General features: G+C 40.4%; 1 protein-coding gene across 5 annotated transcripts in view; it reads right to left on the bottom strand.

Moving 5' to 3' along the window:
* Positions 1-8: 8 nt before the first annotated feature.
* The window catches only part of UBTD2 (ubiquitin domain containing 2), a 54,639-nt gene continuing 35,204 nt past the window's right edge, over positions 9-19,443 (bottom strand). For 4 of the 5 annotated variants that reach the window (XM_033432077.2, XM_033432076.2, XM_004272001.3 and 1 more), the window contains 2 exons: positions 15,796-16,032; positions 9-613 (listed from right to left, as the gene is read on the bottom strand). In XM_033432077.2, the coding sequence (XP_033287968.1) occupies positions 216-613; positions 15,796-15,970 (573 nt within the window). In that variant the 5' untranslated portion in view covers positions 15,971-16,032 and the 3' untranslated portion in view covers positions 9-215. The remainder of the gene's footprint in view (positions 614-15,795; positions 16,033-19,443) is intronic. The other variant, XM_049708102.1, reaches the window with a different exon arrangement.

The following is a 19,443-nucleotide window of genomic DNA, read 5'->3' as shown; positions in this document are numbered from 1 at the left end:
TACATAAGTCTCAAAGGCTGGCTCTTTGTGTTTTATTAATTATTTTCGTTGGTCTCCATCACAGATGGAAGTTTTCACTGGTAATTCCTCAGAACTAAATCCATTCATAAGGAATTCAGAGCAGTGAAAATAAATTTCACGCCATAGAGTAGGAAATGATAACAACAACAATAAAAAGGAGCAGGAGGGATCTAGGGACAGCCAGCAGGACCAGTTCAGTTCTCAACTGGTGTTGGGTTTTGCAAAGGTTGGCTCATTATAACCTGTACAACATAGTCCTTTGGGATCTTCAGCTCTTCCAACTTCATTTTGTCGGTGAGAGGTCTGCCAGAAAAGAACCACCGCTGACTAGCCGGTTCCACTCCTTCTGCTGCATGTAGCCGCCTCTTCATGTGGTACACTGTGTCTGTGCTGCGGACCACAAGTTTGAGGTCCTTGCCGGTGGAAAGGCGCAAACGGAGATGAGATTCATACCCCGAATTGGGCGGTGGCTCAGGAATATCCAGAGTCTCTATGTCGCTCTTTTCCTCTATCATGTTGATTGGTGGTGCCAAGCAGTAGACTGGAAGCTGATACCTATTCCCCAGTTCATCATAGCACTCTGTAAGTGCACCTTAAGAAAGAGAAGATATGAAAACGAGTTTAATCTAAATGAATGCATTTTTCTTTACATCTTGCAAAATGCTAAAACATCTCATTGGCGTGCCACTGTAGAGAAAAAAATGTAAAATAAGGCCAATCTCTGTCAGTGATCATCAATAATCATTATCAAGACCCATGACCAGGGCTTCCCTGGTGGCGCAGTGGTTGAGAGTCCGCCTGCCGATGCAGGGGACACGGGTTCGTGCCCCGGTCCGGGAAGATCCCACATGCCGCAGAGCGGCTGGGCCCGTGAGCCATGGCCGCTGAGCCTGCGTGTCCAGAGCCTGTGCTCCGCAACGGGAGAGGCCACAACAGTGAGAGGCCCACGTACCGGAAAAAAAAAAAAAAAAAAAAAAGTAAAAGAAAGCACACAAAATTCCAATTTACTAATATTATCAATGCTTAGACCAAATTAATGGGAGATGCCAATTACATTTGGGATATCTTTTTAGGAAATGAATCAGCTAACCTTAAAAAAAAAAAAAAAGACAAAAACCCCAGATCCCTAAGCTCAATTCTCCACAACACAGTGTTCCAGAGTGGTTCTCTTAGTGCCTAGACTTCCTAAGTTGAAGTACTTGGCCGGAAGTCCTCAGTCCAAAGAGATCACAAACTAGAGATGACAAGCTTACCAGCTGCCATTGTCTCATGGCTTATGTATGGATCTCATTAGCACAACCACCACAGAAATGACTGAGGTGTTTTATTTAACCCAAATTAGTCAATCTGTTACAGAGAAGCTTTGAGTTAAAAAGGAAGAACAAAAGAGGCATGAAGTTTATAACTGGCTAGCTCAGGGGAGGGGGGAAAAAAGTGTTTATGGTTTAAAAGAAGGTATTCATGGTTAATTTCTTTATAAAGTATAAACCATTGTAATTACCAGAGCTTCCCTTGGGGAACTTGAAAGCATACTTAATGAATGTTTTATTTTAAGGTTATTCATAATGTGTCTTTTGCTCAAACTAGAACATTAATGTCAGCTGATTATCAATTTGGATAAAAACCAAAAATATCTACCATATTCAGAACACTCATACACAGGCTAATGAATATGGGGCGTGGACACTGAGAAATGGTTACCAATGAACAAATGACTTAATAAACTGATCTCCATCAATAGGCTGAAAATCCAAAGCACCCCAAATGAGACTGGAACAGTCACCAATCCACCAAGGGTTGAACTGGGCCTGCTTTCTAAGTTACATAAGATGGGCTGGGGTGAGAACTCAGGCACCAAGCATTAATACACGCGAATCTCCCCTTTCCTCTGTATTTAAAAATAATGTTCAGCCTCTGTGTTATTCACTAATCTGAACACTGCTATGACTGTAGAAATAGATATGCTTCAAGCCCAGTTGTGATCACCAGCAATTCCCTACACTAGTAACCATCACACTGCAGTATAAATATTATTTATAAATAGTCAGTTGTGCAAACTTCGCTGTTTATATACTTGATATAGCCTTGTCCTAAGGCAAAGAAACCTCAGTGCCTTTCAGGTGGGCTGACCATTAGGAAAACTAGCAAAGAGAAGGTGGAGAGTTCACTACAGACTCATCATCTCTCTCAGGAAAATACCTTCAGATATATATCCCATTGATACTGGGGCGTCAGTAATGTCAGCCTGATAGGAACAAGAACATATATTTACATAACTGTTCTGCTAGAAAAACATTCTCTAAGAGAGGCACCATTCTAAATCATTACCTTTGGAATCAGGAGACCAAGATGATATTCCCAGGCTTGTTATTAACTAGGTGTACAACCTTGAGCAATGTTCTTTAACCTGTAATACTTCTCTCAATTAGCAAAATGAGGCAGGATAAAAATGACCTCTAACGTGATTTCCAGGTTTGCACATGCTGCTTCATCTTCATGCACCACAAGAGATAGAAAATAAAAGTGCAAACCAAAGCTGTCAAACTACAGGCAGAACAATGTCTTGACCGAAAGACAGCCTATATTTTTAGCCTCCCTAGAAACCAGGACGAGAGGTGCCATGGCGGCCTCTAGCGCAGTGCCGAAACAGTAGTGCATGCCAAGCTTAAAACAAATGTACAGTCTTAACAGGCACTCTGGCTCTTCCTAGAGCTGAATACTCACTCTTTCATCACAATAGAAAGCTGAGTCTTGCCCCTTCTGCCCTTCAGCCCAGCAAGTCAGGGGTTCAGTTTTCAGACTCAAATGGGTGAGAATAAAAACTCCATTGAAGAGGTACAGCTGAAGATGGCATATCTTCTTATTCTAGCTCAGGCAGCCTCCCATCTACGAGGCTGGAAATCAGCTATCCAGACTCTATTGCTTAGAAGCTCCCATATTCCAATATTTTGGGGAAAGGTAACTTGCAATTTATTTAACATGAAGTTTCCTGGTTTATTCCTTTCCTCACTCCTACCAGTCAAACTATACTGTAATCTGAGTTATAAATATGCTCTAGTTTTAGATTAAACAAAAAACTAAATAGGGGAAGAATTCAGGCCATGAAGTCAAACATCATTTAATTACATTTTTAGGCTGCAGTTTTACGGGTTACCCTATCCCCAAATTAAATATCTGGGATCATAAAGTATCAATAAAAATAATCAATATAGCCCAGAGCTGAATATTACCCCAAAATTACCTATTCAGAGCAAAATGACTCCTCTGCAGGCTCAAACTCTTTTGAATAATATACTCCTAAATCTTCCACCACTCTATGGCCCCATATCTCTTTATTAAAGAAAAAACTGCTCTGCTAATAGGGTCTCTAATCACACAATCTCTTTAGGACTTCATAAAGATCACCAGAAAACAATTCTCGCGTTCCAGAGTTGCTGCATGGACACTTACTAAACACCTAGAAGTGTGTAGGATATGTCACTGGCACTAAGTAGAGAAGGTTACAAGAGAGCCAAGACTGTCCTTGACCCCCAGGAGCTTATAATCAAGGTGAGCAGACACAGCATACCCACCAAAGATTTAAATACAAATTGACACTGAAAATCAAACATAGGAGCTGAGATATCACACAATAGAAATGTGACTAGAGTTGGTAGAGCCAAGAAGGAAAAATTCTGTAGAAATAGTGTGTTCTGGGCATGACACAGAATACAAATGTAGGGCATCCCAAGAAATACGAATGATATGGAAACAAGAATTAGTACAAGAGGGACTTCCCTGGTGGTGCAGTGGTTAAGACTCCACGCTCCCAATGCAGGGGGCCCGGTTCAATCCCTGGCCAGGGAACTAGATCCCACATGCTGCAACTAAGAGTTTGCATGCCACAACTGAGGAGCCCTCGAGCCACAACTAAGGAGCCCGCTTGTCCCAACTAAGGAACCCACTTGCTGCAACTAAGACCCAGTGCAACCAAATAAATATTTTTTTAAAAGAAGAATTAGTACAAGATAAGTAGGGGATAACAAGTGGCTCTGCTGAGGTGGAATACACAATCAATGGTGTGAAATTACTAAACAGAGAGCAATAGTGAAAACCTGATAGGAGGGTTCAGGAGTTTAGACTTAATACCCTAGGAAATTTCTAGAAGAGGCTAGTATAGGTACATGTGGCTAATATAGGTCCATGAGTCATTCATCCAACAAATATTGAGTGCCTACTATACACCAAGCAATGTTTCAGGTGCTAGGGTTATGCTAGTGAAGAAGACAAAGCCTAAAGATTATTTTATTATTTGCATGAAGGGAGAGTGACTGACTGGAATCAGGGGGCCCTGCTAAAATGACTGGCTGACTAACAATGCAAAGAAATGGATCTGAGAGAACTGGTAGTAAGGGGCGAGACCTAATGATAGGTTAGGAAAGGAATCACCTAACCAGGAAATAAGAGTGACAGAGAATTTAGGGTTACAAGATTCTCTGCTTGGATTCTTTTTTTGTTTTTAATTTATTTATTTATGTATTTATTTTTGGCTGCGTTGGGTCTTCGTTGCTGCGTGTGGGCTTTGTCTAGTTGTGGCAAGTGGAGGCTACTCTTCGTTGCGGTGCGCAGGCTTCTCATTGCGGTGGCTTCTCTTGTTGCGGAGCACAGGCTCTAGGCATGCAGGCTTCAGTAGTTGTGGCACACAGTCTCAGTAGTTGTGGCTTGCAGGCTCTAGAGCGCTGGCTCAGTAGTTGTGACACACGCACGGGCTTAGCTGTCTGCGGCATGTGGGGTCTTTCTGGACCAGGGATCGAACCCATGTCCCCTGCACTGGCAGGCAGATTCTCAACCACTGCGCCACCAGGGAAGCCCTCTGCTTGGATTCTTAACTGCTTCAGGTTCAGGGAGATACTTCAATTGAGTTATCTGAAGGTAACTGAAGAAGCATATTGGGAAAAGGGTAAAAGCAGTTTGTAGAGTAATAATCTCGAATGTGTAAGTTTAAACATAAAAGCAAACACTTAAGAGGGCTTACTAGCTCTGTCTAAGCACTTTACATACATTAACACTTAATCCTCACAACAGCCCTCTAAGGTAAGTCTATCACACTCATTTTACAAATGGGAAAATTGAAGAAGAGAGAAGTAGCTTGCCCAGGGTCAGAGATAGTTAAGTAACACAGTAAAATAATCTGATTCCTGAAGAAGTCAATGTGTAACACAGGGATAAGGCTATAGGGCTTGTGACAGCTCTACGAGACTCCCAGGTTAATGATATGGTTAAGGAGAGGAAGAAATGTGCTTGGAAAAAGGCAGAGGACAAATACCAGAGGGATGAAGAACCAAATGTGAATCACAAGGAGCAAGAAACCAACACTCCAAATGCTGCCCAACAATACGTTTGCCAGTGATGTTAGTGACAGGTCAAAGAAGCATCTGGAAGATGAGGCAAAAGAAAGTGTTGACTAAGAAGTTTCAGTGCTGCGAAGCCACCACATGTAGTGACAAAATGGACCTATTACTATCACTGTCTCATCTATGATATTTGAGAGCAATGTGTAAAAAACAGGGCACGGTTAGAAGAGAGTTTTGCTTAAAGAAACACTGTATTTAAACATAGAAGGGAAGGAACCACTCTAAAAGTTGATAACATAAGGATTTTTTTATGTTTCCAAAAATCACTCCTAGCTATGTTTGCATATGCAATTTACAAAAGGCTTTTAATCATCACCCACTGGCCACTGACGGTGCAGTTCATCTAATAATTCTTCGCTAGTTCTAAAGACATTCTAGCCAGGCTTGCTTAGATTGTTCACCTAAGTACACTTGTCTTTTTTTTCCCCTTCTCCTCAAAAACCCATTATAGGCCTCACTCAAGTCCTAGCAGAGACAGATGGCCACCGGGATAAACGACTGCCAGGCCACTGCTTCCGCAGGTCAGGAACCCCTGAAAGCTCCCCAGGGTAGGAAGAAAGCTGCCAAGACTACCTTCTGTTCTGATTTCCTACATAATTTTTTGTGTGTGTGTGTGGTATGCGGGCCTCTCACTGCTGTGGCCTCTCCCGTTGCGGAGCACAGGCTCCGGACATGCAGGCTCAGCGGCCATGGCTCACAGGCCTAGCTGCTCCGCGGCATGTGGGATCTTCCCAGACCGGGGCACGAACCCGCATCCCCTGCATCGGCAGGCGGACTCTCAACCACTGCGCCCCCAGGGAAGCCCCATACATAATTTTTTGAAGTTGTTTTTATTTATCTTCTATCTAGATGACTGGCTCAGATGTTCTATTTTCCTTGGTCAACACTTTTCTATGGCTGTTTTTAATTAGGCTTCAAAATATTTCACAAGAAACTTATAAAGACTAAATTATATACCAAATAATAAAAATAGCTTTACTAAATGCCAGAACAGACGTTTACTCTTTACTTTACTCTTTACTTTACTCTACACTTTACTCTTTCTCAAGTAGCTTTCAGGTTAAAAAGAAAGACGTCTTTTTAAGCATTCGAAGGCCTCACTGGTTTTCCCTCTATGTTCACTCCTGCAAGACTGCAGCTCAGTCTTAAAATTTTTACCACGTGAGACTTGCAGAGCTACATGAACAAATCTGCAAAAGTTAAAAATAAATTTTTATGTAAGGAAACTTTTGAGGATATTAAAATGTTACCTTGATTGTAGTGATGGTTTCATGGGTGTTTACATGTCAAAGCTAACCAAACTATACACTTTAAATATGTGCTGTTTAGTGTTCTTCAATATACCTCAAAAGAGTTGAAAACATTTAATATTTAAAACATACTAGCAATCTGATGTAGAAAACGGTCCTCCCAAAATTAATTAAGAAATTAGGAAAGCAATATCCTAGAACTGCAAGGCTTTTGTCACATTGGGGGTTTCTTCCAAGGATGAGAAAAGACATCTTTACTCTCGACTTCACTTTTCTAACTGATCCAGAACGCGTGAACTCTTCATAAAACATGACTTCCTAAGACAACAGAAGACCTAAACACATAAGTGAGCTGGACACAGCTAAAAAGGAAAAGAACACTGAAAAAACAAAAAGAATGGGAAGGAAAGAAAGAGTGGGTTAGACCTATGATTCAGGCAGCCCACTGTTGAGTCTGACAGAGGAATAGAAGACTGGAGAAGCAGTAAATGTGATAGAAGGAACAGTGGCTTTGGAGCCATCACACCCAAATTTTAATTTGAATCCTAATCTTGGACATATTCAGTCTGTTTCCTCAAGGACTATACTATCTACCTCACAAAGTAGTTGTAAGGATTAAATAATAAAACACATGCAAAATTGACTAGTACATATAATGTCAGTTCCCTTCTCATACAAGTTTTAAATCTCAGAACCAGACTTACGGAGGAGAGCTCACCAATAGCAATATCACAAAGGATCAAAGTTTCATAATGTTTGAGCCCACTGCTTTATGCTTCATGGGGTCCTTTACAAACCTCACAATAATGTCAAAAGGGCCATCGAAATTACCCTTCATCCAGGTGTTATGAGCCGTCTTTCAGGACTAACAAATTACAGGCTCTCTCATGCAAACACTTTGCTGGGAATTATATTAAGCTTATGTCTGATAGTCAGGCTTTAGGAGAAGCAGGTTCAGTTGTCTCATTCCACCAAATTAGCTATTAAGACTGGGATTCAGAAGTACCAAGTCTATCATCTCTTCTAGCAAGCACAGGTGAAAAGTGGCTTAGTTTGGATGTATTACCAAAGTCTTACGATGGTTAGACCATGATTAAGAGCTTGTGTAACATTTGGCCACATTTCTAACGGGACACTGATCTTTAATTCCAACTCTTTAAAAGGAACAGAGGAACAGACCAGCAGCACTCAGGCACTGGTTTATTTAGCTGACCTGGCTTTACAGAAGTGGAAGTCGGTGCAGTACACTTCCTGGTACCACATCAGAAACCCTGCTTTCCGTCCACCCCCACCACCCAGAATTGGCAAAGAAAGGAGGTCTTCTTCAGAGACAAGCCTACTGACTCAGGGACAAACTCCCACCTCAGCTATTTTAGGCCCTTTGCTGCTCTACCTGAAGAAAAAGGGTGACAGCAGCCGAGGAGTGGATAAAGCTACACTGTGTAACTCCAAATCATTTTTTGTTTCGTTGAGGATAGAGAGAGGAAAAGGATATAACATTTAATTTATGATTAGTCAGTCATCAGATCCTTTATTAAGGCCCCATTTCATTTCTAAACACAAGTCTGGTAAAATCCTCTTTCTCTCATGTATGTACAATTTTCATGCTTTCGTTCTTAAGCTTTATGTTCATGAATTAAGTTTATTAAATGACAAATTCTTATAGGGACCTTTAAAGGAATCAGAATTCATGGCTTGCTTTTTTTTTTTTTTAATTTATTTATTTTATTTATTTATTTTTGGCTGCGTTGGGTCTTCGTTGCTGTGTGCGGGCTTTCTCTAGTTGTGGTGAGCGGGGGCTACTCTTCGTCTCGGTGTACGGGCTTCTTGCGGTGGCTTCTCTTGTTGCAGAGCACAGGCTCTAAGCGCCCGGGCTTCAGGAGTTGTGGCTCGCAGGCTCTAGAGCGTAGGCTCAGTAGGTGTGGCGCACAGACTTAGCTGCTCTGCAGCATGTGGGAGCTTCCCAGACCAGGGCTCGAAGCCGTGTCCCCTGCATTGGCAGGCAGATTCTTAACCACTGCACCACCAGGGAAGCCCCATGACTTGCTTCTGAATGGGCGTCTAACACACTTAAAGGAAAGAGAAACAAGGCCTATACATATGCATTTCCTATCTGTCCATGTCTGAGAGAATTCACTTGTTTCTCTTTAGTATTAATAGAAGTATATCATTTTAAAGTATTCTAGGGACTTCCCTGGTGGCGCAGTGGTTAAGAATCTGCCTGCCAATGCAGGGGACACGGGTTCGAGCCCTGGTCCGGGAAGATCCCACATGCCATGGAGCAACTAAGCGCATGCACCACAACTACTGAGCCTGTGCTCTAGAGCCTGCAAGCCACAACTGCTGAAGCCTGTGCGCCTAGAGCCCGTGCTCCGCAACAAGAGAAGCCACCGCAATGAGAAGCACGCACACCGCAACGAAGAGTAGCACCGGCTCACTGCAACTAGAGATAGCCTGCAAGTAGCAGCGAAGACCCAATGTAGCCAAAGATAAACAAATAAAATAAATAAATTTATAAAAAAACAAAGTATTCTATATAGTGTGGGAGAGACCTAAAATGGTACACATGGAATTAACATTGAAAATTACTCATGTAGTAACTTTACAGAAAACACAGATGAAATGTCTTGACCCTGTAACTTAGTTGCTTTAGTTACGGTTAGATCTAGGACTTGAGTTCAAAACCCAATTTCATGACTTCTACCTCGGAAAAATAATGTAACTTCCCTGTGCTTCAGTTCTCTCATCTGTTTAAAATGGGGACTGTTGTAGGTGATTATCACAGGCATGAGAATTAAATAACATCAATTCAAAACATGAACTGATAGTATTTTATTATTTCTGATTCTCAGACCAGGAGTTCTTTTCATCATGTTGGCTTCCTATACACAGAAATGCTCTATTTAAGCTATTTATAAGTGCCTTAGTTTTAAACAACTTAAACTGCATTATACATAATTTAATTTATTCACATTTGATATATTCTGAGATAAGAAAGACCAGGAAAAAGAAAAAAAAATTCTGGGCAACTCCTTTCCCACCTGTATTTTGAAGGTGACTAAAAAATAAAGGTTTTTCAAGAATTACTATTTTCTACCTCGCATATCCTGAAGAATGAGAAAGGACAAAAGAAAATGGCCTTCAAAAGTCCAACTGAGGGCTTCCCTGGTGGCGCAGTGGTTGAGAGTCCGCCTGCCGATGCAGGGGATGCGGGTTCGTGCCCCGGTCCGGGAAGATCCCACATGCCGCGGAGTGGCTGGGCCCGTGAGCTGTGGCCGCTGAGCCTGCGCGTCTGGAGCCTGTGCTCCACAACGGGAGAGGCCACAACAGTGAGAGGCCCGCGTACCGCAAAAAAAAAAAAAAAAAAGTCCAACTGAATGGGTAATAGTGAGCAGCTACTCCTCCTATACAGGGAAGATTAAGAAGGGAGCTTTTACACGTGAATTGCAAGGAGATGGAAAACACATTAATTGTAGATGCTAAAGAAATAAACAACAACCTTTCTAGAAAATTGGAAGGTAGGGAAAGGAGTAGGCAATTTTAAAAATCTTTTTAAATCTTCTGAATAATAATTTTAAAAAAGCATTAAATCCTCCTCTTTACCAGATAAACAGATACTGTTTCTGAACGAGCTCTCACCGAAAATATCTGAATAGCCACTATGAACCAGACTCTGTGAAATATGAAAATAAAAACCACCTTCTTTTCACCATGTTTATGCTAATTTGGGCATGCCATTTAATCTATAAGCTGGTTTCACAGGCAAAACACTGTATTTAGGAATGTTTTTAGGAATTTTAGGTAGTGACAAAATAGCACTCAATTAGAAAAAGGAAATAAGCTCTTTAAGAAATTTAAGACCATGAGTAAAAAATGCTGTGTAAATAATGAAAACTAAAGCTCTTCTAGGATGGGGAGGCTGTGGAAAAGAAGTAGCAGACATTAGAATCACGGAGGGAGCTTTTTCCACAATAGTACACTATTACACATGTCCATATTATCCTCTACCTGAGTCATAATTTCCAAAGTGAAAATATACATTCATATGTAAAATCCCCAGGTAGTTATGACACCAACCTCCCTCTTAAAAATCCCTACTGCCATTTGAGAATAACAAACTAAAGAGTTCTCACAGATATTAATAGAGGAAGATAATTAAAGAGCACAGAATTATTTTGTGCTTGGACAGGCAGGAATATAATAAATATGACCTGCTGACTGGAATTAAGATAAAACACATTAATTATCAAGGGAACCACTATAAGAGAAAGAAAAGAAAGCGAAAATATGGGGGAAAGGGTTGTTTCCTTGAAACAACAGAAAAGGTAACTATCATCACAAGAAAAAAGGCCATTGACAAATACATAATATTTATGCATAAAACACTGACACTAAACACAATTTAAATCAAAAAGGGCATAATCCTTGCTTACTTTGAGCATACAATCTAAAATAACAGACAACACAGATACAAACAACATTTACAAAGACATTTTCATATGGTTTTCAAGCTTGAAAGAACTTTATATATAAAGTTAAATATATATAATATTTATACTGGGAAGATAATATGAATAAGGTTGAGATAACAAAAAGATTATGGGAAGAGAAGAGAGGATGAGATGAAAACAAAAAAGGAGATTTTTGGAAGAAAACTTAGAAAGGAGCGTATATCCTAGGATCTCTTCAGGCTGTCAATCTATGATTAGTTCAGTAATCTTATGGGTAATACTGACAGACGGAGATGAAGGGGATGGGCATGGATCAGGTGTGAGATGATGCTAAACTAACAATGTCCTCACTGCTAGGTGTCTAATTAATAAATCTACTACTGGGCTTCCCTGGTGGCACAGTGGTTAAGGATCTGCCTGCCAAGGCAGGGGACACGGGTTCGAGCCCTGGTCTGGGAAGATCCCACATGCCGCGGAGCAGCTAAGCCCATGCGCCACAACTACTGAACTTGCGCTGTAGAGCCCACAAGCCACAACTGCTGAAGCCTGGGTGCCTAGAGCCCATGCTCTGCAACAAGAGAAGCCACCGCAATGAGAAGCCCGCTCACCACAACTAGAGAAAGCCCGCACACGGCAACAAAGACCAAACACAGCCAAAAATAAATAAATAAAATAAAAATTTAAAATAAATAAATAAATAAATCTGCCACTATTGTTGCTATTGAATCAACATAACCTCAAAATTCCATTAGGCATATGCCCAAAAGAAGGGTATCCTAAAAGCCAAAGAAAGATGTTACCAGTAGACAGTACATCCAGAAAATGACTGAAATCTATAATTTAGGTGCAAGGAATTCACTTGTTAATGTCAGAGTTCAAGAAATACAATCCTTGAGAGGGCAGACAGCAGAGGCAAGAAGAACTACAATCCTGCAGCCTGTGGAACTAAAACCACATTCACAGAAAGACAGACGAGATGAAAAGACAAAGGGCTATGTACCAGATGAAGGAACAAGATAAAACCCCAGAAAAACAACTAAATGAAGTGGAGATAGGCAACCTTCCAGAAAAAGAATTCAGAATAATGATAGTGAAGATGATCCAGGACCTCGGAAAAAGAATGGAAGCAAAGATCGAGAATATGCAAGAAATGTTTAACAAAGACCTAGAAGAATTAAAGAACAAACAGATGTACAATACAATAACTGAAATGAAAAATATACTAGAAGGAATCAATAGCAGAATAACTGAGGCAGAAAAACGAATAAGTGACCTGGAAGACAGAATGGTGGAATTCACTGCTGCGGAACAGAATAAAGAAAAAAGAATGAAAAGAAATGAAGACAGCCTAAGAGACCTCTGGGACAACATTAAACATAACAACATTCGCATTATATGGGTCCCAGAAGGAGAAGAGAGAAAGAAAGGACCCTCACACCGGTCAGAATGGGCATCATCAGAAAATCTACAAACAACAAATGCTGGAGAGGGTGTGGAGAAAAGGGAACCCTCTTGCACTGTTGGTAGGAAGGTAAATTGATACAGCCACTATGGAGAACAGTATGGAGGGTCCTTAAAAAACTAAAAATAGAATTACCATATGACCCAGGAATCCCACTACTGGGCATATACCCAGAGAAAACCATAATTCAAAAAGACACATGCACCCCAATGTTCATTGCAGCACTATTTACAATAGCCAGGACATGGAAGCAATCTAAATGCCCATCGACAGATGAATGGATAAAGAAGATGTGGTACATGTATACAATGGAATATTACTCAGCCATAAAAAGGAACGAAATTGGGTCATTTGTAGAGACGTGGATGGATCTAGAGACTGTCATACAGAGTGAAGTTAAGTCAGAAAGAGAAAAACAAATATCGTATATTAACGCATATATGTGGAACCTAGAAAAATGGTACAGATGAACCGGTTTGCAGGGCAGAAATTAAGACACAGATGTAGAGAACAGACATATGGACACCAAGGGGGGAAAGTGGTGGGTGGGCGGTGGTGGTGGTGGTGGGATGAACTGGGAGATTGGGATTGACGTGTATACACTAATATGTATAAAATGGATAACTAATGAGAACCTGCTGTATAAAAAAATAAATAAAATTCAAAAAAAAAGATACAATCATCAGCACTACTATTTATTAAGTGTTTTTTGGACTACGGTAAGCAATTTACATGTTTTATAATCACATTTAATCAATACGACCACCCTACAATGTAGGTACTTACAATCCATATTTTACAGATGAGAGAAATGAAGCTTACAGAAAAGAAGCGATTTGCCCAAAGGCACATAGCTATAAGTAATACAGTAGAGGCAGGAAGTAAGGCTAGGTCTGATACCAAAGCCTGAGCTAAACAAGAGCTAAAGCCTATGCAATATTTTAAACTCAAAATATGAAGTACTTTGGGATGGTTAGGGTTTAATACAACAAAATGTATCCAAAGTAAAATTTCAATTACGTAATTACACCTAAAAGATGGAAGGGATTTCACCAATACCAGTGAGGTGTAGGTAAAAACATGTAACTAAATAGCTAAGTTATAAACTAATGGTGAGTTAGAGTACCTGACGAAATATAATTCAAAAGTCTACCCAAGAAACATTATTGATAAGTTTCAGATATGAACAAGGGAAATCAATCAAGGGTACCAATGACAATAATATTAATACACATAAAGTTATTACAGAGCTTTCAAAGAGGAAAGCTTGAGGAAAGTCAATTTGACTCTTTCACGCTAAAGCAGAAAATATTCCTTAAACATAGAGGGGACGAGTTGAGGCTCATCCAATATTCTCAAATTTCCAAGAATAATTCTCCCCAGTCTGTTGGTTGGTGGGGCTGCCAGGATCATTACTTTGCGGTTCACACAGATAAACAGAAATGAGGGACTTGAGTTTTTAGAGATCTGAGCCCGTTTCTAATAGGATATGCATAGGTCCCTGCCTTAAATGTAACACAGCTGTTATGTCTCCATGAACTTGTAAACAAGGCCATAATTAACAGAACTAAATTAGATTTTCCCATAGGTAACTATGACAGGTACAAAGTAAGGAAGTCAAAGTTCCAAGGTTCTGGGCCTTGGGCTCCTAAATCACAGATAAACACCAACCCCACCCCACTCGCGGGCCTGTACAGATACCAATATATTCTGCTTTTAAAATATAGGATGTAAGCAGTAAAAAGAGATGGATGATAAAACTAACTGTAAAGGAAGGCCCTTCCCTTTATATTATATAAAGGTAGTATTTGAAGACAAATTATAGAACTAAGAAAGGTAATGGAACAAGGTGATGTCCACTCCAGTCATGTAAGAAGTAAAGAATTCAGAGACTATCCATGAAAATAGGGACTAAAGAGTCATACTAAAACTGCATTCTATTATAAATTTTTCAAATGTAGGACGGATTATTTTTACACCTGCGTAGAAAAAGTGATCTATATATAGTGATCTATATATATAGGGTGCTCAATGTTATTAACCCAAGCCCATCCTAATAAGGTTTTACTACTAAAGAACAGAACAGCTATGGAATATATATTTTTAAAAGTTTCTTGGAAGCACAATTAATTCGGAAAATTAATGGAGATTTGGAACACTGGAAAGGATACTAAGTTAAATACCTTTTATTTGACAAAGAGTCAAAGCCGATGATTAAACAGTGAAAAGCACTGTTCCTCTGAAAATGTAGACAAAGTAAGATACTGAACGATACTTGTGTTTCTCTTCAGATCGTATGAATCTTTCACCTTTTACTAAAAATTCCCATGGGGGGGGGGGAAGAAAGGAAAGAAGAAAAGAAAAAAAAGGAAGATACTGCAAACAAAACAATGAGAGTATAATAATAAATAGAAAACTATTCAACGAAATATAGGATATCGGACCTAAAGAGACAACTTAGAAAAATATTAACTTGAAAAACTGAAAAGTCAATTTATAAATATAGTAATCAACAGAACAAGAATATAATATACTGTAAAATTAACATCTAAATCTTAGTATAGCATGAAACTTTTTTGTTTCTAATCAAGGAGACTAAACATGAGGATATGCATGCATCCAGCATACATGTGTCCCTGGAAACATTCGAAGCTTATGGTGGTCGTTAGAGTCACATTCCTAAGCAAAGGAGAGAGGTTTCTAATAAAGCTCAGGGATACAGTCATAGAAAACTGTCCTTAAGAATATGTGAGACTCACTTCTAAGTTTAGGTTTGCTCATTATGTTAAAAACAGACTTAATGAGAAAGGATAATGACTAAAGGTGTGTCCACTGAGTCTCCATGGCTTCTGAGATCTCAACTTGAGACTACCTCTCTAGTGCTAGCAGGAAACCAGTGAACTAGAAGCTCTAGAAGATTGGGGCCGGGGGCAGGCCTTGATGGAGAACTAGATTAGACGGAAGTTAGAAAATACAGGTTTATCAAGTGTTCTCTTTCTTGATATTAAAAAATACACATACACACACACACAGAGTAAACCCATCTCCAGCTAAAAGATATACAAGAAGCAAAGAGGAATGTTCCTCTTTGCTACATTAAAAAAAAAAAAAAATTAGAATAATGCATAGCAGGAAAATGAACACTTCCCATTTGGTTTCTTGCTATTAGAAAGGAGCTGATGATGTTCCACTTTGTCCTTGACAACAACCAAACCTACCATGTGGTAACGTTATGTTCGCACCATCAATGATTGCCTGTGCCAGTTCATGATCATTGTTTTCAAAAGCATGTGCTGCAGCCTTCAAGGCATCCCAAATCTCTTTACGGCCTTCAAAAGCTGGTGCGGTATCCCAAAATTCATCTCTCTTGCTGCGTAGTTGTCCATCTGTCATGGGATAATCACTTTTCCATTTGGGTTTCTCCTTTTTCAAAGGCTGGTTACGACCTAAAGCGACTGAGAAGAAAAATAAAAGGCTGACATCAAAACCAAAATTTATAAAAGATGTTTTAATAGCTATCTGGCCATTCTTCTTTGGTTCTTTCATCAAAATTATAGCTGGAAAGTTGGCCCACTAGCTAACTCTTGCATTCTGAATTCCCCTAACCTATTTTTAGATCTACAAGAGCAAATGGAGATATTAGGTGGCTCTACTCAAATCTTCCAGTGACAAGTTAGTAGCTCTTTTCCATTCAGTCTGCCTTCTCCAAAGGAGAATTTTTGTTTGTTTTTTGCGGTACACGGGTCTCTCACTGTTGTGGCCTCTCCCGTTGCGGAGCACGGGCTCCGGGCGCGCAGGCTCAGCGGCCATGGCTCACAGGCCCAGCTGCTCCGCGGCATGTGGGATCTTCCCAGACCGGGGCACGAACCCGCATCCCCTGCATCGGCAGGCAGACTCTCAACCACTGAGCCACCAGGGAAGCCTGAGAATTTTTTAAATTATCTAGAAAAATCGTAGTAAGTGTTCCATCAGACAGCAGTGGCAGAATTTAAAAAGAGTCAAAGGATAGCATAAAAGAGAGGTGAGATACTAGGAGAAACCAATGGCATATGTCCAAGGGTCCTTGAATCTCAGGACCCTTGAATATATGAAGCCGGAAAGCAGGAACTGAGAAATCTCAAAGAGGGAAAAGACTACTTTGTGGTATCCAAAGGAAGGACAGCCAAACCACCAGATCCACAAGGAAACCTGATCATAGAAAAGCTTCCTCTAGCACCCTGTTCTGGACATGAGTCTAAGGAACTGTAAGTATCTTTCCCTGAAACTCAAATATAGAAGCTAATTTAGAAAGGGATGAGGGAGAGAGGTAGTGCTTTACTCTTTAGAGGGACCAGGATTGGAACAGGCGATCCTTGATACTAGGCCAAAGGAGAAGTGCCCAACCACAAGGAGAAGAACTACAACACCCTACTCTAGTTTTAATCCAAGAGGAGAAGAAAAAAGAGGGTAAGAGTCCACTCCTTTTTTGCTCTAAGTGGCAGCGTGGCTCCTTAGAGAATGTAGTAGGAGTGCTATAACGAGTCTGATGCAGCTTCTTTGCACCCAGATCCTTACCTGGCATATGACCACTGATCTCATACTGACATACAGAGACATTCTTATCTTACACAGAGCCACAGATAAGAAATTGTTAAACAGAAGAACAGGTAAAAAGAAAACTGAAGCTCCATGGAGTGTTGGGTAAGAGTGGGTGTGAAATAAATGACAGAGTGGGTAGGAGGGAGAGGGTGTATATCAAAATTCAATGTTCTATATTTAATTGCAGGAAGAATACTAATTTAAAAGAAATTACTCTCAAAATGGTTCTAAAGAATCCCTGATATCAACCATTCCCTCACTGGCCCAGGGTCAGATGAAATTTGAGTTATTCATAACAGAAATAAAACAAAATAACTCTAGCCCCTAGGCAATCTCTACATCCTACACCAGGCTATATTTCAAGATGACGGGACCAATTCATGCTGCAAAGTGTATCTGGTCTGACACTTGGAGTAAACCATGCTCTCTTCACCCAATCTGGCCACCTTATTTCAAGGCAGCACATCAGGTCTCATCCCCTCACCTTCAGAACACCCAAAGGTGTTCAGAATATGTCAGATAATCACATTCCACCCCCTACTGATTCCACCAACAAGGTAAAATTAAAGGTAAATTTTATTTTCTGCTATATTAACCTTTAGATGAGTCAGAAACAGTTTAGAGACAACATTCACTATTAGTTTACTGAGCAGGGAGTGGAAGATAAGACATCACAAGTAGATACCTATTTGAATAGGTAGCTAATTCAATACTCAAATAAATACCTATTTGAATAAAATTTCATGTCTACTTGAAGAGTTCCAGAGAATTGTCTAATGTCTATTAGACAACTGTCTATTGTCTAATTGTCTGTCATATGTATTAAGTGTACCAGAGAGAAAGTTGATATAACTGTAATTGTGGGAGAATCGCAAAGCAAAGGCAAAGACAACAACAAAACCTCCACGATCTCGGTACTTAAGCAAAGGAAACTGAAAGGTCCTCAAAGAGAAGAACCCAACAGAAAAACTAGCTCACAGTAAAGGTAGAAGATACTTTGGAAAAAGTAAAAGCACCTTCCTTACAAATATGACAGCTTTATTTTATCTCCCCTCACCTGTAGAAGGCATAAGAATAAAGTCAAATAAAAAATATAAATGAGACTTCCCTGGTGGCACAGTGCTTAAGAATCCGCCTGCCAATGCAGGGGACACGGGTCCCAGCCCTGGTCCGGGAAGATTCCAAGTGCCGCGGAACAACTAAGCCCGTGCGCCACAACTGCTGAGCCGGCGCTCTAGAGCCCGCGAGTCACAACTACTGAGCCCACGTGCCACAACTACTGAAACCCGTGCACCTAGAGCCCATGCTCAGCAACAAGAAAAGCCACCGCAATGAGAAGCCCGTGCACCACAACGAAGAGCAGCCCCCACTCACCGCAACTAGAGAAAGCCCGCGTACAGCAACGAAGATCCAACGCAGCCAAAACTAAATAAATAAATTTTTTTTAAAAAAGTATAAATGATACATTATGCTGCTTAGGGATAATCATTACTCTAAATGCATTTTCAAATCTGTATGCTGTCAACAGTTCCAAAGTAATTACTTTGTGTAAAAGTAAATAAGACAAAATGAATGCTTGTGACATGTAAGTAAAGCTTACTTTTACTTCCGCCTAGGTCTCTGCTTTCCCTATATCACAAACATCTGTAATGGAGAATATCTGCCTATCAAATGTCCACTATAAAAATACTTAAGTCTTGGGACTTCCCTGGTGGCACATTGGTTAGGACTCTGTGCTCCCAATGCAGGGAGCCCAGGTTCGAGCCCTGGTCAGGGAACTAGATCCCACATGCATGCCGCAACTAAGGAGCCCACGTGCCACAGCTAAAACCCAGCACAACCAAATAAATAAATATTAAAAAAAAATACTCAAATCTTTGCAACATATTTTAATGAAACCACTAAGCAGTACAGAATTTTCACTACAAAATATGAGGTTAAAAGCTTCATGTTAGGGCTTCCCTGGTGGCGCAGTGGTTGACAGTCCGCCTGCCAATGCAGGGGACGCAGGTTCGTGCCCCGGTCCGGGAAGATCCCACATGCCGCGGAGCGGCTATGCCCGTGAGCCATGGCTGCTGAGCCCGTGCGTCCGGAGCCTGTGCTCCGCAACGGGAGAGGCCACAACAATGAGAGGCCCGCGTGCCGCAAAAAAAAAAAAAGAAAAGTTTCGTGTTAAACTAAATGTGGTTTATCGTCTAAGTTATTACTTTTGTTAAATAAACTGGGGAAAAACATGAAAATTTAGCAAAAGCATTTAAACTATAATCCTGAAATATTTATCTTCATGA

The sequence above is a fragment of the Orcinus orca genome, chromosome 3, assembly GCF_937001465.1.
Source record: "Orcinus orca chromosome 3, mOrcOrc1.1, whole genome shotgun sequence".
In the NCBI taxonomy this organism is placed as follows: domain Eukaryota; kingdom Metazoa; phylum Chordata; class Mammalia; order Artiodactyla; family Delphinidae; genus Orcinus; species Orcinus orca.
This window is presented reverse-complemented; position numbering and strand designations above follow the sequence as displayed.